The sequence below is a fragment of the Malus domestica genome, chromosome 07 (genome assembly GCF_042453785.1).
Source record: "Malus domestica chromosome 07, GDT2T_hap1".
Lineage (NCBI taxonomy): Eukaryota > Viridiplantae > Streptophyta > Magnoliopsida > Rosales > Rosaceae > Malus > Malus domestica.
In genome coordinates, this window is record NC_091667.1 from 21,709,064 (window position 1) to 21,733,069 (window position 24,006).

General features: G+C 37.9%; 2 protein-coding genes across 2 annotated transcripts; both read right to left on the reverse strand.

Moving 5' to 3' along the window:
- Window positions 1-4,615: 4,615 nt before the first annotated feature.
- On the reverse strand, window positions 4,616-5,651 carry LOC139197761 (uncharacterized). The gene is made up of 3 exons (XM_070825720.1): window positions 5,449-5,651; window positions 5,026-5,270; window positions 4,616-4,692 (listed from the first exon to the last, which is right to left on the reverse strand). The coding sequence occupies exons 1-3, from the start codon at window positions 5,649-5,651 to the stop codon at window positions 4,616-4,618; spliced, it is 525 nt and encodes a 174-aa protein (XP_070681821.1).
- Window positions 5,652-20,524: 14,873 nt separating this feature from the next.
- LOC103439337 (abscisic acid receptor PYL3) lies at window positions 20,525-23,477 on the reverse strand. The gene is made up of 3 exons (XM_008377890.4): window positions 23,103-23,477; window positions 22,170-22,385; window positions 20,525-21,252 (listed from the first exon to the last, which is right to left on the reverse strand). The coding sequence occupies exons 1-3, from the start codon at window positions 23,223-23,225 to the stop codon at window positions 21,037-21,039; spliced, it is 555 nt and encodes a 184-aa protein (XP_008376112.1). The 5' UTR covers window positions 23,226-23,477; the 3' UTR covers window positions 20,525-21,036.
- Between the last annotated feature and the right edge of the window lie 529 nt (window positions 23,478-24,006).

Below are 24,006 nucleotides of genomic sequence, written 5' to 3' on the forward strand. Positions count from 1 at the left end.
TTGATAACTAATTTAATGTAATTTAATCACATTATTATCTGTGTGTGAAATAACTTTTTTTATAACCTGCATTACACACCTCTTAAGTTAGCTCATTGTTGCTAGCTGCATTCAACATGTTTAAAAATAGAGAAAATAATATTTAATAAATAACTTATTTAATCATATTATTGCTAGCTCATTGTTGTTTTGAACACAATATTCATGATTTTCCTTTTTTTATTATATTTTTCTTACCATCAACTTTCACTCATCTTCTATTTTTTTTTATTCTCTCTTCCTACTTATATTTATATTATATTTTATGATGACCAAATTACCAAATTACCCCTGCACTATTTGATATATTATATTGGGTGTTATAAATAGGCAAAAGTTAGAAAAATAACATTTGCTAAAAGCGAGAGAGAAGTGGGTATAATATATCACACTGTTTTGTTTATTAACTATAACAGAATGATTGCAAGTAAAAGAGAAATAGGAGAATGTAGAAAATATTCTAACTTATCTTTCTTCTCTTATTGCTTTTGTATCTGTGTGTTTTGAACACTAGTAGTGCTCTATTTATAGAGCAATTACCTTGAAAACTTACAAAAACTTCACTATTTAGCATATGAATCTTTACTGTATACACGTGGGCAAACATACCCACTGTTTACAACACTCCCCCTTGGATGCCCACATATCAACATCAGTTGCCTCGTTAAAACCTTGCTTGGAAAAACCCAGTGGGAAAAAAGCGTAGCGAAGGAAAAAGAGTACAACTTTACCTGGATTGTTGATATGGTGTTAAGCATGCTTATATTGCTTCGTTAAAACCTTGATAGGAAAAACCCAGTGGGAAAAATCCTAATCGAAATAAAAAGAGTACAACATGCATGTATCATGGATGCTCCCCCTAAATTGTATCTCCCCCTAATTCCGCATTCTTCAAATTTGTAAGCCGACGTAATCCAATTCCCTGCACTAACTTCTGAAATGTGCACTTTGGTAGAGATTTGGTGAACAAGTCTGCCAAATTTTCATTGAAACAGATTTGTCTGACTTCAATAACTTTAGCCTTCTGAGGCTCATGTGCACTGGAAAACCTTGGAGATATGAGTTTAGTTTTATCACCCTTGATGAATCCTTTCTTTATCTAGGCAACACAGGCTGCATTATCTTCATGGATGATAATTAGAGTGTCTGTCTTTGAAGGTAGACCACATGAATTCCTGAGGTAATGGATCATTGATCTTAACCAAGAATATTCACGACTTGCCTTATGTAAAGCAATTATTTCCAAGTGATTGGAAGATGTAGCAACTAATGTTTGCTTCGTTGAGGGCCATGAAATTGTTGTATCTCTATTAATGAACTAACATATCCAGGTTGTGAGCGAGCTTTATGTGGATCGGAGAGAAAACAAGCATTTTCGTATCCAACAAGGATCTGGTCATTTGTGGACTTGTCTGAGTACAAGAGACCCATGTCTGTTGTCACACGAAGGTATCATAGAACATCTTTGACTCCCTTCCAATGATGAATTGTTAGAGCAGAGCTATACCTGGCTAACAAGTTTACTGAAAAAGCTATATATGGTCTAGTACATTGTGTTAAATACAATAAAGCACCTATTGCACTCAAATATGGTACTTCTGGACCAAGGACCAGTTCATCATCTTCTTTTGGACGGAATGGATCTTTCTTAATGTCCAAAGAACAAACGACCATTGGGGTGCTAAATGGATAAGCATTGTCCATGCCAAATCGCTTCAGTATTTTTTCAATGTAAACTGATTAATGGACCAAAACTCTATTAGCACAATGTTCGATCTGCAGGCCGAGACAATATTTTGTTTTCCCAAGGTCTTTCGTTTCAAATTCGCTTTTTGGATACTCAGCAATTTTATTGAGCTCTTCAAGAGTTCCAACTAGATTTATATCATCAACATATACTGCCACTATAGCGAAACCAATATTTGATTTCTTAATGAACACACAAGGGCAGATGACATTGTTGGCATATCATTTTTTGATCAAATACTCACTGACATGATTATACCACATTCGCCCAGATTGTTTCAGCCCATATATTGATCGCCTTAATTTGATTGAGAACATACCTCGTGGTTGGTTAGTCATTTCATGCAACTTAAGTCCTTCTGGGACTTTCATATATACATCAATATCTAATTCTCCATATAGATACGCAGTGATGACATCCATAAGTCGCATATAAAGTTTCTCTGAAACCACTAAACTTATTAAGTAACGGAACGTAATTGCATCCATTACAGGAAAGTATGTCTTTTCATAATCAATTCTAGGTCTTTGTGAAAAACCTTGTGCAACGAGTCTTGCTTTATATCTTGCAATCTCGTTTTTCTTGTTATGTTTCCTTGTGAATACCCATTTGTAACCTACGGGGTTCACACCAGGCATGGTTTGAACTATTGGTCCAAAAACACTTTGCCATTCCAAGAAATTTAATTCTGCCTGGATTGCATCTTTCCACTTAGGCCAATCATGTCTCTGTTTGCATTCATCAACAGAGCGGGGCTCAATGTAATCGCTTAATATGATTTCAGTGGCTATTGCAAAAGCGAACATATCTTTGATGATTACTTCATTTCGATCCCACAATTCATTAGTACATGCATAATTTATGGAGATTTCTTTGTTTTCATGTACTTCTGTCTCTTCAGGGACATGTGTCTCATCAAGGATATTTTCTTTTTCAGAAAATTTAGAATCATGAATTGTGGATTTATCATTCACTTTCTTTTCATGAATGATTTCATTTGGATTCAGTTGTGCCCTCATCTTTCTCTTTCGAGGGACTGAATCTTTTGAACCTAGTGGTATACCACGCTTCAGGCGTGCACCAGATGAATCATTCATTACCACTTTATTTTGTACAACAAGGACATCAATTCTTGCATGTGCATTTGCAGCTGGTATATGTGACTTTGTGACTTTCGAAGCATAATTAAATGCATCTGGCATTTGATTAGCAATACTTTGAAGATGAACAATCCTTTTCACTTCATCTTCACATTGAGTGCTTCGTGGATCAAAATGAGATAAAGTAGGAACAGCCCATGTTAGCTCTTGCCATTCTTATGGAACAATCTTTTCTCCCTTTAACAACAGGAAGATTGTCTCATCAAAGTGACAATCAGCAAAACGAGCTGTAAACATATCACCTGTTAAGGGTTCCAAATATCTAATGATAGATGGTGAATAAAAAACCCATATAAATTCCCAGTCTGCGCTGAGGTCCCATTTTAGTGCGTTGTGGCAATGCAATAGGCACATAAATAGCACAACCAAAAACTCGTAAATGTGAAATGTTTGGTTGATGCCCAAACACAAGTTGTATTGATGAGTATTGGTGGTTGGCTTTGGGTCTTAACCAAACCAATGATGCAGCATGAAAGATGGCATGTCCCCATGTAGAGACTGGCAATTTTGTTTTCATGAGCAGAGTGCGAGATATTAAGTGAAGTCGCTTCATAAATGCCTCTACTAAGCCATTTTGAGTATGGACATGAGGAACAGAGTGTTCAACATCAATGCCCAGTGTCATGTAGTAATCATCAAAGGTTTGAGAAGTAAATTCACCAGCGTTATCAAGTCGGATTGACTTAATGGGATAATCTGGGAATTGTGCTCGCAACTTAATTATCTAAGCAAAAAATCTTGCAAACGCTACATTTCGAGTAGACAATATGCAAACATGTGACCATCAGGTAGATGCATCAACCAAAACCATAAAATATCGAAATGGTCCATAGATGTGACCAACAAGGTAGTTGAATAGGCCCATAGATATCCCTTTGAATTCTTTGCAAAAAATGATGAGGATTCAGCATCAACCTTTAGTTGTGATGGTCTAATTACCAACTTCCCTTGGGAACAAGCCTTGCAAGAGTTATCATTTGAGACATCAATGTGTCTGCTCAATAATGGATGTCCATTAGAGTTGGTAATAATTCTACGTATCATAGTAGATCCTGGATGACCCAAACGGTCATGCCAAAACATATAAACTTTTGAATCAATGAACTTCTGGTTCATGACAGTATATGCCTCAATTGTCTTTATGTATGTATAATCCAATCCACTTGATAAACCAAAAACTTCTCCAATATACGCTTCTGGGTATCATTGGTGGTAATGCATAGATATTCCACATATTATGCACTTTTTGTTTCAATGTGGTATCCATTTAGACGTATGTCTTTAAAACTCAACAAATTTCGAATGGATCGAGTAACGTACAACGCATTTTGTATGAACAATATTGTTCAATTTGGTAACATGATCTGGGCTTTTCCTGAGCCTTCAATTACATCGGATTGCCTTGATATTATTGTTACCTTTACTATTGCAAGTATCAAGCTTGAGAAATACTTTCGATCTCGAAGTATTGTATGCGTAGTTGCGCTGTCTGCAAGACAAAAATCTCCACCATTGCTCTTGTTTTGAGAGTAACCATAATTTTTATCCATGCTCTCTGAGTAATGGAAATTACAGTTAAAAGCAATTTATTCATACTGGAATACTACTTTGAAAATGCAAGCATTAAATCACAAGTACAAATAACAAGAGTGCATCAAACATAAATGATTTAATCAGACTTAAACACTTCATTCCCTCTTTCAATAATGAAGTCTGAAACATCCAGGTGGGTTGTGTTCAATTGTCCTGATAAATCGAACATTAGATCAGGTATATCCATCTGTTTAGCCTGGTCAAGGAAATTGGTCTCGACATCCTTCTCCTTGAGAGAGGCTTGATACAGATCCACCAGATGTTTTAGGGTACGACAAGTACGTGCCCAGTGCCCATTGCCACCACACCTATGGCAAACTCCTTTAGGATTTCTAGGAGTGTTCATATGAGTTTTGCCTTTATGGTGATTTGCATTTTTAAAGCTCATGCCTGTATTAAGCCTTGGAACCTAGTTGTGAAACTAGACACCATGGTTCTTGCCTTTTCGGCCTCGTTTGTGGCCACGTCCTCGTTTGTAATTATTACCATGAGAAGATGTGGTATTCCCTTCAAGGGAAGCAGCATTCACTTCTGGGAATGGTGCTAATCCAGTAGGCAGGGACTGATGATTCTTCATCAGAAACTCATTGTTTTGCTCAGCTACAAGGAGCACATATATCAACTGTAAAGTCTCGCTCTCTACACTGCTGCTGCAGGAGCACGTTAGAGGCATGAAAAGTGTTGAAAGTCTTTTCCAGCTTGTCTTCCTCAGTAATGGTTTCTCCACAAAGCTTCAAATGGGAGGTAATTCTGAACATAGCATAATTGTACTCAACCACCGTCTTAAAATCCTGGATCCTTAGGTGAGTTCACTCATAACGAGCCATTGGAAGAATCATCATTTTCTGGTGATTGTATCTATTTTTCATTGTCTTTCAAAGGGTTAGTGGATCTTCAACCGTGAGGTACTCGCTCTTCAGTCCCTTATCAAGGTGGCGACGGATACAGATCATGGCCTTTGCCCGATCTTGAGATGATGCACTGTTATCCTCCTTAATAGTTTCTCCAAGATTCGCTGCCTCCAGATGAATCTTGGCATCCATTATCCAGGTAAGGTAATTCTTCCTAGTAATATCCAGGGCAACAAAATCAAGTTTTGCCAAGTTCGCCATTTTCTTTTCTGAAAGAAAAATGAGGTGTGTAAGAACTTGCAATATTGTGTATTCTGGATGAATATATTATTAGAACTTTTGGTTCTTACAAATCATTCATTTTAATCTTTAGGCCAAAATGATAAGCACTCGAAACTTCAGGCTCGAGACTTATATGATGAATGAGAAGGGCGATTGTACCGCACCATTCTCATTGAATAGCATATAATGGGCGATTATTCCGCACCACTCAAGCAGTAGAAATTTAAATATGCAGAGCATGATGGGTGATTATACCACACCACCTAAAATTGCAATAAAATTAAATAGCAGGCAAATTTAAATATGCAGGATAGGGTGGGCGATTATATCGCTCCACCTAAAATTTGCAGTAAAATTAAATCTGCAGTCCAAGATGGGCGATGACACCGTACCATCTTTGATCGCAGCAAAGATAAATAAACATTGGGTTAGAAATTAGGAACTGCACCAAACATGAAATCAAAGATATAAGTAACTGTTATGTTGAGAACTAAAAGCAGGCATGGTGCGAACAATTCTTCACGAGGGTATATCCAGCAGGTGAGGCAAAGGAAGAAGAAATAACAGTAAAATCCTTGAAGGAAACATTTTTTTTTCTTTCTTTCGGCAAAGAGAAATGAGAAATGTTTTAGGGTTAGAGTCATGCTGATAACGTGTTATAAATAGGCAAAAGTTAGAGAAATAACCTTTGCTAAGAGCGAGAGCTAAGTGGGTGTAATATATCACACTGTTTTGTTTATTAACTATAACAAAATGATTGCAGGTAAAAGAGGAATAGGAGAATGCAGAAAATATTCTAACTTATCTTTCTTCTCTTATTGCTTTTGTATCTGTGTGCTTTGAACACTCGTATTGCTCTATTTATAGAGCAACTACCTTGAAAACTTACAAAAATTTCATTATTTAGTATATGAATCTTTACTTTATACATTTAGGCAAACGTACCCACTTACAAAAATTTCACTATTTAGTATATGAATCTTTATTGTATACATGTGGGCAAACGTACCCACTGTTTACAACATTGGGCTGCTTTTGGATTTTTTTGGTTAAAGGGCAATTTTATCCTAATATTTTTGTCGAAGCCGTTCATTGCTCTATTTGCTTTATACGTAATAGATTAAGCAACAAATCGGTAGTATTCATTGCTCTATTCGCTTTATATGAAATAGATTAAGCAACCAGTGGTTCTCTTAGATTTTGGACCACGACGCAGGTTCAGTGTTCAATTTCGTTCCAAACTAGTAGCAGCTAGGGTTTCATATGTTTTCGACCAAAACAAAAGGTAGGGTTTCATGTATGGTGAAGTACAAGCAGAACATAAATAAAAAATAATTAATCTAAGTAGATTAATTATACTTGTACTCGTCACTTGTTTTGAGGCGAATAGATGGATAGTGAAGTAATCGATCCCAGCAAGTAGGAAAACACCAGAAAAATTAACAATAATCTGAGCAGATATATACAACCCGGATAAAACAAAGAGATAATAGGTGGACAGAGACACTTGGTCCTTATATTCTTACGTAAACCTTCACTAATTAATAGTTCTTGCTAATGTTAATCAATTAATTAACTATAGCTAAGCTGGTCTGAACTTTCAAGTGACACTTAGGGGTGACATGCGGCACAACGTGCAGTTTCTAAACATGTCATTTGGGATTGACGAAGAGGTGTGAAAACAAAGGATTCAAGATGTTTTGGAAGCTGGCTCATGTTTTCAAACCTTTGTGATTGGATGAAGAAACTGTTGTGCCTTGGTCCGTTCATCAGTGCGGAAACGAGATTCAGATTACAACCTCACCAAAATCACACTCAGTTGAATAGAATAAAATACAAGAAATAAAGACACCGAGAAATTTACGAGGTTCGGCAAAAATCCTGCCTACGTCCCCGGAGAGATATTGCTCTTCACTATGAGAATAACAGTACAAGTACACATGAGTTAAATCAACATAACCCAATCTCAAATCCCTTGCACACCCACTCATAGAATTTTCCCAAGAGCCTCACTCTACCCCAAGAGTTCTTTCACTAGAATACTTTTCACTCTAGCTCTCTTGATTTTTCTCTCACCTATGCCCATGCTTTCCCATGGGAGAGCCCTTTGGATGCTCTCTGATGCCTTCTTAGGAGAGAGCCGAATGCTCTCTCTATCTCTTTCTCCACTTCGGCTCTTTGCAGTTAAATGGAAAGAAAATGAATCAACCTCTCCTTTTTTGCACAGACATAATGATGATGCATCATGCTGCCTTTGCCTTTTACTCAAAACCCAAAGCCACTTTCGTGGCATGCAAATGGGAAATCAATAAAAAAGGCCAAAACAAAAGAATCCCATGAAACATCATCATTGTCTTCCACTATTAGCCAAAATGAGATATGGACACATTTGGTCACTTAATTGTTAATAGCTCAAAATATGAGCCAATCACAACAGAAACTTATAGCTATAAAATATTTAAGTTCCAAATTGCGCATTATATTCGTTTGTGGAATTAGTGTTGAATATATCTTTATGAAAATGATGAGGAATAATATTATTCCCTTCTATGGTAGGAGATCGACACCTAATACATAAAACCATTGCGTTATTATTCTTCAGGTCTGAATTTCTGGTGATTGATCATTTGCATAGGCTCCTAAGAGCCACTTGCTTTCGTCCATTTGGTTTTGGGAGACAATCACTAAGGATCTCTTGTTATGCCACTCATATCAAGTGGAGCACATGTCTCAACCCACATTGCTAAAGAAAGTTAGGGTTCCTCCATAAAACCAGTTGACAATACAAAGAATAACTCAACCTTTTATAAGCCCTTATAATATTTCTCATTTCACCAATATGGGACCCTTTTACCTTCAAATCCTCACACGCCCCCTCACGTACGTGTGGCGAATTTTCAAGCCAAATACGTGGACAACACGAATTAGGCGACATGGAGCATGTGCGGCCATTGAGCTTCATACATTAGCCAATCTCTAATACGGTAATACCATGGTTCCACCATAAAACCAATTAGCAATGGGGGAGAGTAACCCAACATTTATAAGCTCTTGCAGTGTTTCTCCTTTAACTGATGTGACTTTTTTACCTTTCACATCCTCAAAATTGCTCCATAGTCTATGTCCAACCTCATCTCTTTTCCATCGCACTAAAAATTTATTGTATGTGCTGATCATATTTAACATGTTTTGCGTAACATGTAGGATATGTGTCCTCTGCGTGTGTTGTTAAAGAACAATTATATATAATCGCCACTTACGATAATTACACATCTACAACCTATAAATATGCATGCTCGTAGCTCAAAATTTAGAAGGATAACAAGTATTTGCAGGTCTCTTAAGACATTAAGCTTGAAGGCACTTGTTGTTTTCTCCCCCTCAAGGGCTTCCGACTTTTACCATCTCAACATCTCTACGAGACCAAGTAAGACATGGTCGGAGGCCATTGTCGGGGGTATGGAACAAGACGTGCCTTGCTTCCATATATGGTTCGTTGTTGCTTGATCCGAGTGTGGAGCTTACGAGATCTTCCATGCACTTGACAATAGTTTATCAAACTCTCTGCGGAGAGTGAACAACATTTCCTTCTTTTGTGTAAGAGCTTCTCAGTTCTCACTATCCAATAATTATACTTTTTCAGTCACTGCCCTTTAAAGTCTTTCATATTTTTTACCAAAGATTTCTTAAGTTGTAAGCATGTTTCCTTAAGATAGATAGAAAATGGTAAAAAATATATATATAATAGAGAACTTGAGATATATAAGACCTTAGGCCCCCCTTTTGGTTGGTTGGATGAGATAGGTTGTGATCAATTAAAATAGACTTGAGTCCCATCAGCTGTTTGGTATGTCAAAATATGAGAGGAACATGACTGGCATGAGGGGTTATGAATCTATAATAGAGTGGGTTGTTTAACGAGTCTTGTTTTACAAGCCCATGCCAATTCAATCCTATTTCTAAGGCCCAATCCTGTTCAGCCGACCAAACAGGTTCATACCAAATGTACTTTGCTGCATCAAGTCTTTAGAACATATGCACTGCATTTTCAGCATTGATGACATGCATGCTAAAGTAACTAATACTATTAGAAAAGTTACCAATTAGGTAACGTCCGATTGCACCTAATGGCTAATTGTGCGAATTTTGGAAGGTAATAGTACTAAATTGGTGAAATTAAAAATACGGGTACAACAATAGCGGAGTCAATATGGAGCAATGGCAGCTAGGTACCGTTTGGTATGTGGGACGGGACGGAACATAGTGGGACAAGGCGTTCCGTCCCACATTTGGTGCGCCTAAAACGGGTGGAACGCGATGTTCCATGGAACAAGTTTCGGCTAAATTTTCGTTCCACCTCTCCCCCTTGGAACGACTCTTTCCATCTCGTGAAACACAAAATTATAATTTTTTTGGACAACAATACCCTTCATTAATTCCATTGTCTACCTTCCCCTCTCTCCCGTCGAGTCCCTCTCTTCTACCCTCATTCTCTCTTGTAGCCTCATTCTCCTCCACCACAAACCTAGCAACCCAACTATGGCTAACCCAATCCCAGCAAACCCAACTTCTTCCCGCCATTAGATTTTCAAATCATTTGGTTTGGTTTCAGATCTACTGAGTGCTGGTTTGGTTTCAAACCCAGCTTCCTCTTCGGCACCACCACTGGCGACGATGAACAAGAAGAAACTAAAGGGGCAGAGCCCTCGAAATCCCCTACGGGATCTCAATGCCATCACCGTTCACAGTAGCAACAATGGCAGCGATGCTTTGTCTTCCATCTCCGTCAAAGCCCCGCGAGGTTGCCTCAGGTTCTCTCTCTCATCATTCTTCTTTCTCTAATTCCAAAACCCCTCTTTACACAACAAAAAGTTGTTAAAATCCCCTAAATAAGCTTCTACTATGAGGTCTTCAAGACCAATGCTTTGGAAATCCCAGAGAAACCCACCTCATGAAATGAAAATAAACCTAAGAATAATTCTTCTTGTTTGTACCAGTGGCAGTCCGGAAACAAGTTGCTCAGTTTTCGGCTTCACCATGTAATACCCTGAAATTTTAAATATATAAATATGCAGAGGAAAATCGAAAATAAGTCGATTTAGGGTTATGGAAATAGAATTGGGAAATTTTAAAATTTTGTTCCAGAAATTATTATAATTTACGTATTTAGATTATTGAGATTTTATGCTATTTTGTCGAGGAATTATATTAATTTACTTGAGTTTAGTTTTAAATTAAATTAGTTACAAAATTTGACACTTGGAAATTAATTAATTAAAATCCGTAGACCTTTTGAGGTCACAATTTATATTTTTTAATAGAGCTCGATATCACGAACGTGTAGGCACAAACCGTTTGTGAAACGGAGTTATAACGAAGAAGTTATTAATGTTTAAAGTCAGGGATATATTGGTAATTTTAATTCCATTTAGAAGACTATTGAAATTTGGAGCAATAAGTTGTGCCACGTGTGTGGCTATGATGAAAGGAAAATAAATGATGGACGGCTAAGATTGAAAGAAAGGAATAGAAAGGGGGGTGACCAATGGGAGAGAAGAGGGAGAAGGGAAAAGGAGAGAAAGAGGGGTGCAGGGGATCCCTGACCCGCGAAAGGGGCGACTTGACCCGGTCGGTGTTCTTGCCATTTTCGACAAATTTAACCCTTTTTTCGGCGAATCCCATCAAACCACCACTTGGGAAACTCTCCATAAACTTCCCTCCTCCTATTACACCCCAAAAATCATGAGATTTGACCTTAGAAATTGGGAAAACAAAAACACACCGGTGGGTGCAACGATGATTGTTCGAAATCCACCAAATTGTGAAATGATGTCATCGAATTACAACTACTAGTAGACTCCCCTTGAGGCCTGGAACAAAGCTCACACATTGGTTGGGGTGTCGGAGTTGTTTTGGAGTCGAATCAAGGACATCCAAAAACAAGGGTTTCCGACTGTTCATGGCCAATTTGAGGTGTTTCCCGGCCAAATTGGATTTAGTCGCAGGTATGAAACTTGCTCCATCCATTGAGATCTAAAACCCTGTAAAACTTGGTAGTTTTTAGAAATAGTTGAATTTTCCGGTGAGTCGAGGCGGCCGACCTGCCACCTGCGGCGACGAACGGCCAGGGAGCTGACATTGTGTTTTTATGTGAATTTTGTTATTCTAATTATGTTTTTGAGGTCTATATGTTGTGGTTTGAATATTAACACAATTGTGGTGTGTGTGTGTGTGTGTGTGTGTGTGTGTGTATTGGATTAATTGAACATGTCCGGATTTGTTTGAATTTTGGAAATGTGAACTACGAAATGTTTGATCCCGCTCAAGGGTACGTAGGCAGTAACAGAGGTTAGATGCAGCCTTAAATAATTGAGAGTTAATATTTAGATGGAATTTTGATCTAAGAGAAGGAAATGGTTCTAAATTGGAAATGAAATTGTATGTTTTGGTAAATGATTAATGGTTATGGATTACATGGGATGAAGGAAATTATTTGGAGAATGATGACTAATGATAGTGAATTCAAATGTTAATTTAAAGATATGTTTTGACATTTAAGAAAATATGGATAGCCTGTAAGAATTTGAATTATTGACTTAGAAGAATGTGATTAATGGAAATAAATTAACTATGATTGTAAGTTGGACCTACTATAATTAACTCCCGAAAACATATATTTCGGGGGCGGGGTGTGACACTCCACCTTCATATATACGGCTGCAGAAGATCCAAGTTTTGCAAAAAAATCCATTAGGTTGAGTCAATGGAGTCAACGAAGAAATATGGGTAAATTTGTCATTTAATCATTCGTTCTGTACCATCCTGCAGGTACCAAACGCAAAATTGTCCCATTCCATCCTATGCTACCAAACGTAGCATGGAACTTATGTTTTGTTCCGTCCCGTTTTGTCCCGTTCCATCCCATTTGCGTACCAAAAGGTACCCTACTGACCCTAATAGAGCTTATCCCCACTTTGAAATTTTATTTGACCCTATACCAGTTAAAGCAAATGAAATAAAGATACCTTTAATTAATATTTATTTTAATTGACACAAACCAAATAGGTGAGTGACGTGTAGTTTTCAAATAATCGTTGTATCCAAATCATGTTCAGTTTTGTAAACCATAAGACATTTTTTTTTTTTTAACAAACAATGGTATTTACACTAAGGTGATGGGAGAGTGAACTACGCCTCACAATGGGTCTGCTAACATAATGTAGCTCAACTTCGTTTTTGGCAAGAATCGAACCTAAAACCTCTCACTTACAAGTGAATAGGAATAACACTATATTGTAGTACTAAGTGGCTCTATAAGATAGTTGTTAATCAAACAAAATGCTCCAGTTAATACAATAAATATTGTTTCCTAAGCATGGTTGACTCCTCACAAGTTCTCCAACAAAGAAAAACTAGAGCGTTAGAGGACAATTTGTTCAAACGGTGGTGCACAATTTGGCGCTGTTTGGATCAAAACTTGAACTTTGGGCTCAAGAAAGGAGCTGGCCCAAAGGGATGCCTAGGGGAGAGCCCAGCCAAAGCCCAGAAAGCAGGAAAGGGCCTTTTCTGACTTGGTGCAGCTCATGAAGACCACTTGCTTACCTACCCAAAGGCCAAGTGGTATAGACTGACCAGCTACACAGCCTATAAAGTACTTTATGGTGGCAGTACATGTAAAATAGCTGATGAGTCATCACCCTTCAAACAGCATTCGGGCAAGGTTGCTGCTACAGGAGACCAAGCCGAGTTGTCTATATAAGAAGAAAGAGAAACCAGGAATAAGGACACTCAATCAAACAAACAAATGCAAGCACAAACTCTGCTCAAAGCCAGATTTGCCTTCAAAACGAAGCTGTAGTCAGCCCAAGCCTTCATCCCTCTCGGGACAAGCTTTCATCCCTCGCGGGATAAACCTTCACTCAAACCCTTGTAATAAGCTCTAGTACCTTGTTCAACCTTGCTGTAGTATCGATTCATCTTTTGTAATCTCTCTCTCTCTCTCTCTAAAGCTTTCAGACCCTTGATAAACTACAAAGATAGGAACCTGCAAGACGACCAGGCTTACCCGACAAGGTTAAACCTTGCCCGACCTTCTTTGTTTTTGTCTTTTCATTCATTAGCCTAGCAATATGTTGTATACTTCCAGTTATATTCAAGTTATTTCTAGCAAGATGACTATTAAAAGGCTTTCTCAGTACTCGGATCCGATTTGAATATATCTTCAGTGTTCAAACCAGATCCAAGTCATAAGCCCTCGGGCATGTAAATCTGATTAGTTAAAAGTCCTTGGCCTCAAGGCATAAAAAAGAACCTTATGTGGACTTAACCCATCCACAACAATCCTTGATAAATGAGAAGTCCGAAGTTACTTGGGGCGCAAGTAATCGACCTACCTCTTAGTCTTATTTCTATTACATTATGATTATCATAGAACACTTAAGCATGGAAAGGATTCTGATAGGAAGCCTCAAGGCCTACACCTAAGGCCCCACGAAGGCACCTATTTGGATTCATTCCGTTCTGCGGTCTAGATTGTTTGAGTATAAAAACGAACTCTAATGGGAAGTCTCAAGGCCTACATCTAAGGCCCTACAAAGGCACCTATTTGGGTTCATTCTACCTCTCGGACTCGGGTAATCAGAAGTATAATAGTTATAAGACTCATGCATTCACAAGAACAAATATGATGTGCTCGAGCACTGGTTTAGTTATTGATAGGAAGCCTCAATGCCTACACCTAAGGCCCCACAAAGGCACCTGTCATAACTAACACGGTTTCTCGGGTGTATACATATATACAACCAAAACTCGACATCCATTTCACATTTGCCATACTGAAGATGGCAGTGGCACGCCTGAGCACCTAAAAGTTAACCTTGATTGTGAGCCTCAAGGCCTACACCTAAGGCCCCACAAAGGCACCTCTCAAAGTTAACTATGTCCTTCTCTTTCAGCCTTGCCCGACGAGCCCTTGCCCGACAAGCCTTGCCCGAGGAGTCTTGCCCGACGAGACTTGCCCGACAAAGCCTGACAGTGAAGCAGAAGCCCGACAGCAGCCCTCAACCGGCGCCAACCTCCCGGGGAGCTGTGTGCTCGTCGGCCAGGAAACATCCCCAACGGAAATTCCTGACGCGAACAGGCACAATTTGATTTTTGCTGCTGTAATTCTCCAACCTAGCTATTTCGTCTTTATTTCCGCATTACATTTCTCTAGCACACCAATCGGATGTAGTTGATTATCTTTTAGGGCTTGAAATTAAGTACTTCGAGAGTAAGTGTTTGACGTGAAAAAGGAGAGAGGGAGGCCGAAAGGAAGCTAGGGTTTAGAAATGAGAGGGTGAGCCTCTCACAAGAATGTTTTCATTGATACCATATGTATGATTTGATATAATTAGATGGATTTCATTGATAGGGTTAACACCTTTTATATGTACAATGTGACATCTGGCAACAAAGCCTTCGAGTACAAGTAAAGGAATTGCATATATATATGTGGAAGAATATAAAAAGCTCGTCGGAACTTGCGAAAAGAGTGTATAGTTGAAACACAATTTCTTCATTTCTCTTGCTTTCTTGCTTACAATCTTTCTGTTATAAGTTCTGCCATGTGATTTCGTGGGATAGCCTTTGTGAGATACGAGAGATCGACGAGTTTGCTTCTTTCTGGAATTTGGCTTTTCTTTTAACTTATCGGAGCCGTGATTTTAGCCATAGCTTATCCGAGCTATAGGTCGTCATCGTTGGAGGCCCATTTTAGCACAAAGGATCTGTATCTCACTAGACGTTGTTTTATTTATGCTTAAATATTGTAAATGGGAAGGTTAGGATTCATTGTTATACAATCAGCAATTAATGAACGCTCCACAGTCGTTGACTCTTGATTTTCGATAATATGATGATACAACAGTAATTAACTACTAAAACCAAAGAGAAATGCTAATTTGCAGACTAAACATGGACAATGATATCCCATGTTCAAGAAACAGAGCAAGTGCTCCAAGAAACAGAACTAAACATGAACAATGATATCCCATGTTCTTTTTTTTTTTTTTGGTCAATTATCCCATGTTCAAATAGTTGATACATTTAAACTACCATACAAAAATAAATAAATAAATAAAAAGAAAAAAAAGAGGAAAGCACAGCCAAGCCTCAAAAGGCACAAAAGGATGGCCCTAAAGCCATCCAGTAAAAAGAACCTAATTAAAAGGGGCCAAGGAAGCCCATCTCTTGAAAGAACAAGAACCAACGCCCATCTGTGGTTTCTCACCCTCGCTGCAGCCGCATGAGCTGCTCTATTTGTCTGCCTTGACACCCATCGCATCTGAAAGCATTGAGAAACGACTAAAACCTTCAAAACACAATGGAGAAAATTTTCCACATTACACTAACACTCTTTTTTGTCACAACTCCTTTAGAGTCATTCTCTTAAAAGTGGAATTCTCAATAAACTTTTTGTCACATCATGTTTTTAGCACAATATTTTATAATATTGACATGGAAATTAACGTTAAACTATGATGTGACAGAATCCATAAAGAGTCACACTTTAAGAGTCTCCTTAACATTTCTCAAAACCAAATGGAAAATAATCAAATTAATTGGTTTCATTAAATAATTTAGGTTTTGACCAAAAAAATGATTTAGGTTATTGTAGAAACTATAATTTTGGAGAATTGTATAACTCGTATGCCTTGGAGATGTTCATGCATGTATCACAAGAAAAGTCAACCAATGTTAGTGATTATTGCCAACTTTTCTTGTAGTGATGTGTGTGATTGGGCGTTGTTAAACGCTTGAAATCCATCTTAATTATGTCATTTTTTTTTCGTTAAATAAAGAGTAATATCAACGGGGCAAATCTAAAGAGAACATGAAACATAAAGCAGGGAGAGAGAAACTCTCAAAGCACCCACAAATGAAAGGGAAAAGAATCCCAAAACAAAGCCTAACCCACGTAAGGGAAAATGACAAGAAAGCCAAGAGCCTAAGGAACAACATTTTTTTGTTATGGAGGATCATCATGTTAATGGTGGAGAGCTTAACATGCAAAGTACATAGCCGATACTTGATCATATTAGTGATCAACTGAAGAAGAGCAGCAAGGGGATTTTCTACAATTGTTGAACATGCGGTTAAGTCATCTCCAACCGAATGATCCAGAGGGCCAGATGGCCGAAAATAGCCCGAAAATCGTCTCCAACTGAGGGCTAGGCCAGAGGGCTCGTGGGCCTCACGAAATCTGAAAGGGCCAAAGGGCCTCACAAGCAGCCAGCCAACCAACCCAGGCTAGGCTAGAGGGCTGAGTATTCCTGTCGGTTATAACCAACAAGAATGCTTAAACAAAAATTTGAATCCAACTGCTAGCTGACTAGCTGTTGTATTCAATTTTTATTTTTTTGGTTTTTTGGGCCATTTTTTTTAATTCTTAAAAATTCAAAAAAAAATTCCCATAAATACCTAAACCATTCATTAAATTGAAGTGCTAATTTTTTTGGTTTTTTGGGCCAATTACCGTTGTAGTTTTTAAATATAAGTTGTAATTTTTAAATTTGAGTTGTTGTAGTTTTTAAATTTAAATAATAAATTATGTTTGGCTCCATTACCCTTTGGCACTCGGTTGGAGAAGGTTTGTTGTGACATGGTTAAAACAAGCCCTATGGCCCTTTGGCCCTCGGTTGGAGACGAAGGAAAATATGGCCATGTACTGTTTATTAAAATATTAATATCTTGGAGGGCTAGAGGGCTAAAACGAGCCATCTGGCTTGCCCTCGGCTAAAGATGGCCTTATTACATTCACACCGTATGCAATAGATAGTGATTGCAAGAGAGAGCTTTCTAACCACCACGGGAATGGATTTCCCACGCCAATGGGCTGCCACATAGTCCACAAAAAAAAGGGCATGGAGGATGAAGCCAAGGAACCCCACACCTCATCAACACATGTTGCCATATGCCTTCAGTAAAGGGGCATTCAATGAAGAGGTGGGAATGAGATTCCAAGTCAAAGTCGCAAAGCACACCGTTGAGATTGGCACAAGAAGAAAATTGACCAAAAGCGTAGTCAGCTTATTCTTGATGGCTAACTAAAAAACAAAATTCACACACGGAATACAAGCATTATGCCACAAAAAGTGATCCCAAGGAATTTTTGGAGCCACACAACAAATGCAATTCCATATAGAAGCTGAAGAGAAAATACCGTTGTTATTAGGAAACCAAAATGAGGAATCCAAACTCTGCGAATGTAATTCCACATAGAAGCCGAAGAGAAAACACCTTGTTGCTAGGTAACCAAAATGAGGAATCCAAACTCTGAGAAGAAGGCACAATACTATAGGAATTTGATTGAATGAAACGATATATCTTGAGACAGATGAACTCTAAAAACTCCAAAAATACTATTCATCACATAAATACACTATTCGTGCGAAGATTACTATTCACATCTAGAACTCGTCAATCTGAACTGCTCTTATAGTCCTACGTCATATTGGGTAAATGGTTGTGCATGGTACAACTACGAGTTGAAACTAGGTATGCACATATGGAGCAGTAATATAAGTAAGGTCATCTCCAACCTGGCCGGTCAAAGGGCATAGGCCAAAACATGACTCTTTTTGACACAAAATCCATCTCCAATTGAGGGCTGAGCCAAAAAAAATTGGAACCCATGGGGCCAAAATCCAAGCAAATGGCCAGCGAGCTGGGCATCCTTAGCCAGCCAACCAGCCTGAAATGTTGGGCCGAGCTGTCAACAACCCACTTGCTAGCTGATGTCAACTAGTCATTGGATTTGATATTTTTTTTTTTTTAAGATGAATTTAAAAAAAAAATCTAGTTTTTTTCTTATAAATATATAAGTCATCATATCTACTCCATTTCTCACATCATTTTCACCATTCCATACTATTTTACCTCATTTTATTTCACATCTTCACATTCTTTAAACTATTATCCGAAAAAGTAACTACTTTTTTTTTTGAAGCCAAATAGACATAACATTCCAAAAAATTATTAAAATTACATAAAGATAAGAAATATGGAGAGTTACTCATTTAGAAATATGGTAGTTTAATTCAATTAACCAATAAAGTTAAAGAACAAACTTAAAAATAATAAATTATTGAGGTGGCTAAAAAATAGCCTCATTTAGTTGGAGATGGTATATGAATATAGACTGACATTGTTCATTAAAAAATTATTTCTTGTAGGGTTACAATCTGAACGAAGGTTAAACATAGCTCATTCGGTTGGAGATGGCCTAATGATTTATCTTTCAAGCATCGTAAAGTACGATCTGAATAAAACAAAAAAGATAATTAATCTAACTAAGTAGATTATGGTTGTACTCGTCACCTTGTTTGAGGAGAATAGATGGATCTGGTGAAGTAATCGATTGAAGGAGGTAGGGAAACAAAAAATAATAAAAATCTAAGCAGATAATACAATCCGAATGAAACAAAGAGATAATGAGGTGGACAGATACAATTGGCCCTTTTATTCTTATGTAAACCTCCACTGATAGTTCATGCTCTTGTTAACCAATTAATTATAGTTAGGGCTGGTTTGGTATTGATGTGCTTTGAAAAAAAAAAAACTACTTCTGCTGTGCTGTGAGAATAAGCTCATTTTTGTTGCTTCATGTTTTCAGCTTTTTTTTCATCTAAAACTGTGAAAATAAGCTGTTTTTAAGTGTTTACCAAATACCTTTTTGAGCTCAACTTTTTTTTATACCCATTTTTTATAAAAGCATCTCACTACCAAATTAGTACTTAAGCTGGTCTGAACTTTCAAGTGAAGCTTAGGGGTGAGATGCGGCAGATAGTGTAGGGTAATGCTAAAAAGATCAAGTTTTTTATATTAAATAATGTTATTGTAGATGATTATATTATTAATTTAAGTGTCAATTAACATGTTTGCACCCTCAAATCAAATTAATTGGTTTTATAACTATAGTATATAGCGGATGCAACTATATGGGGTGCTTTTATCACATCCCGTCGAATCCAAAAAAACCTGAGGTTTGCAGAGACTGCAGCAAAGAACCACTTTGAGTTGGAACCTCATAATCCAGCCAGTTATGTCTTGATGACGAACTTATATTCGATGTCAAACAGATGGAAGGATGTGAAGCGTCTCAAAGATTCGATGAAGAACGCCAGCGTGAAGAATGGGCCCGTATGGAGCTGGATACAAATTGATCAGACAATTCATATGTTTTCGGCACAAGGGAAAACCTCATACCGATACAGGATAAGTACATTTTGAATTGTATCATTTGGTTCATGAGATGAAGAAAGTGGGGTGTGAGGTTGAAAAGAAGAAGCTGCTGCTAAGTCGTACGGAGAAGCTGGCCATTGCTTACGGACTGATGAATACGAAAAGTGAAGAAACAATCAGGGTGATTAAGAACACACGAGTTTGTTCCGATTGCCATACAGAAGCAAAATACATGTCGTTAGTGCGTAAACGCGAGATTTTCCCTGAGGACGGTGTTCGGTTTCACCATTTCAGGGAAGGAGTGTACCTGCAATGACTGCTGGTAAGGAGGGAGGGCTACAAAATGCTTCAACCGGCTCAGACGGAGCTAAGATCAAGGCAGATGGGGTGAGAACTTCACCCCAATTGGTCAAGTTTAAGGTGAATGCTCCATGTAATAACAGTGAATCCTACACACAGCTCACCCGTGTAGGGATGCCAGCCGGTTGCGATTACACGACGGAAGCTCCATTGCATGTTCTCATCAATCTGTGCGGTGTATTCTCATTGAATTCCACAACACTGAAGTTATATACGAAAGAATAGGTCATTATTATTGAGGCATCGGCATATAATCCAACAAGTAGAAAGACAGAAGTAACGCGTTTACGATAATTTATTAAGAATGCAAATACATAAGGTATATACAAAAACAAACAACAACGCAACAGCGGTTCGAAGCCCAGAATCCTCCCTGCACTACATGAAAACCCCAATTCCATAGATACCATCTGTTTCCAAGATAAATATTTACAGATCAGAGCATACTAACATCGGTATCACCATGCACGAAACACAGGAACAATAAAACTCACAGTAGCTTTCCCTTTCCATCCATGGAGAGCTTATAAAAACCTATAAAGCTCGTCCATCAAACATGAATACGAGAAACCCCAGCATCATTTCCAGTGTGAGAAGAATATATGCGAGAGCAATTGGAAAGAGGGTAGGAAGGATGTTCATCAGTCAGATGCAAAAGGTCCAAAACTTCTGTGAATGGAAGGAAAGCTCGGACTATCTCTACACAGCATTTGAGACAAAAAAAACCACATGGTTGGTTTACCTATAGCCTATCGTACTCCTGTGCCATTCCCCAACTCCACTAATGATTGATAGGTTCAGTTCGGTCCTGGACAGCCATCCTCTCTGAGACATCAGCCAAAGACTTGAGGTTGCACCGGATCAGGGCCTCAACAAAGTAGCACGTCTCATCCTTGGTATTCCCCTCAGGCACATCCACTACAAAGGATTCAATAACAAGTGTCCCCGGTCTTCCTTCAATAACCTCAGGGTGTACAGTAATAATTGAAGAGTAGTTCTGCAATTTCAAAGAACATATAGAAATGAGGTTAGGAAGGCGTTCGTGTACCACATAATAATACAGGTGTAAAAAGAATATTTTCCAAATATCAATGAAAAAATTGTAAACTAATTTGGGCATAATAAAATGACAAAATACATATTTCATGCACGTGATGGCCAGATGCTGCCAGCGTTGTCTGTATACTGAAAACCAGACAAATGTTGCTGTTATCAATATTACATGTTTTAGGATTAAGTCTTGAGACACGTTGAGAATGCTACGGGCAATCGCTAAGGAACCCTAAACCCTATTTGCAGGCACATATTACATGCACTCCTCATACCATGCATACATAGCATGTGAGGTAATTGGATGGGACCTATCCATACATATTGCCCCATCAACGTCTGAGTGACTATGGCTGTCACGAACAAGCAGCTGTTGCTACCAGTTAAAAACAAACTATCTTCACTCTTTCTAAAAATAGAAAGTGAAACAAATCAATTATTGACAACTTGATTATGAAAATCAATATATTCAAAAGGAAACATTGTCAAAAGCATTTCCAAGCTAAACAGCCACTCATTATCCATTCACACACAGAGAACCCTAAAATATATTCTGCTGATTAAAGAACAGACACAAAAGAACATATATGAAACCCTCAGGCACGCAGATGGAACAGTCCCAAACTACAAATCTATACAGCAGCTTATTTTGTTTGAAACCTTCTTGATTTTTTTACTTTTAATGCCATGTGTGCCAGAAATTTTAGTTAGGTTAATCTGAAACTATTTGTGTAGTGTGGAGTTGTGAAATGTGTATGAGTGGCATAAAACACAGCAACAGAGACAAGCTTACTTCCTATTTGACAATCAAATGGATAAAAGCAAGAACACACCAGTAGGTAAAGGCACAAGAAAACTTCTTACCCTTAGCCTATGATCACCGCCAACAATCCTGATTCCAAGAATGTGCTCATCATCATCAAGAAGCTCCAGCCTCTCAGTGCTGGTCGTTGCTGGCAGCCCAGATTTAACATTCACCTCTCTAACGCTCCCAATGCCAAGGTCCCCCTTCATGGTGCACCGACTAACAAACGGCTTGTACTTCTGGGGTTGATCAAATCTCCTCACCAACGACCACACCTGATCAAAGACACCAACTTGATCACACCACTAAATCAACAACTTAGTCTTATAGTAAACATAGCAACAGTGAACCCAAAAGGCAAGCGTCCAGCTTCCACTAGATCTTTGCCATTAAAAAACTAACAATTTGTTTGGCTACAGAAAGTGCAAAAAAGGAAACATTTTCTTTGCGTGCAAGCTAAAATTTAAGAAAGAAATGGAAAAGAAAAAGAAACACCCCTTATTCAAATTTTCATACTTCCTTAGGATTTTCTTACACTTATCAGCAACCACAAAAACAATTACAACAAACTGAAAGGGGAGAATTATTAAACCGAACCATTTGGAATTCAATTTTCTTAAATCATCACAAACAAAACCAAAATTACTTAAATTACCATCCTAATTTTGCCATAAATTACCATCCTCTACACAAATATTACATTTCAGCAACCACAAATTCATTGAAACTAACAATCAAACTCGAATCTTAAAGCATATCCGACCAAATTGAACCAAATAACAAAACCCAGAAGAAAAAACAAAAAAAAGAACCCCCAAAAATTCCCATAGTCCCCAATTTCCCAGATCTCCAAAACCAAAAAAAGTCAAACCCACCAAGAAAATCCTATCTTTAACAAAAAGTCATACAAATCAACACCACCCAAAATCGAAAGAACCATAATTCGAAGCTCGATATACAGTCCAGAGAGAGATGAGGAGAGAGAGGCTTACGAGATGCACAGGGGCTTTGATGTGCCTGACCAGAGCCGATGTACACTGGTTCTCTCTGGGCTCGTGCCTGTGGTGCCTCCGTATGTACTCCGCCTCCATCGAATCACCGCCGCCGCTGCTCATTTTTCAATAAAGTATTGTTTCCCTTCAATCTCTCAATCCCTCAATCCCTCGAACCCCTCGAACCGTTTCTTTCTCTCTTTTTTCTCTACAAACAAACGAGGACAACGGGAGAAGAAGGCAATACAAGAACAGACGCTTCCAGAGAGAGAGAAAATATGCTTTTCTTTATTTCTTGAGAGAGAGAGAGGCTTTTGGTGTGAAAAAAAGTAGCTTCGCTTGGCGGGTTATCAAAAAAAACTAGGAGGAGAGTCCACTCTGTCCCACCGACAAGACAATTTTTTAGTCCCGAAAATTAAGCCCAAGGCCTTTTTTTTTTTTTTTTTCCCTTTGGGTCTGTTTATACTCATTTACATGTAAATAAAAAATTACAAATAATATGGTAATTACAATTAGTTTAATTAAATTACATGTAGATTTACAGAACACGTGTATACGTCCAAGTAACGTTTTGCGTGAATGTAAACATAAATGTCCTGTCATATCATTAATATTAGATACTACAATAACAATGTAAGATCATTTTCAATCATAGAGGCTAAACGTAATCCTTAATTATATTTTAGACATTCAAAATATTTTAAAGACTACTTTATGGTTAAACTTTTCATCTCTAACCTGGGCTATATTTTGTTCTCCTAAATATTTTTTTACTTTTAGTTTTTACCAAACATAACTTGTCTTGGGGCTAAATGTTGTCTGTTTTGAAGCCAAAGTTAGTCTAATTCTATTAGCTCAATTCCCTTCAATCCTTTGTTTCTACACTGATTTTGTCAATATTAGG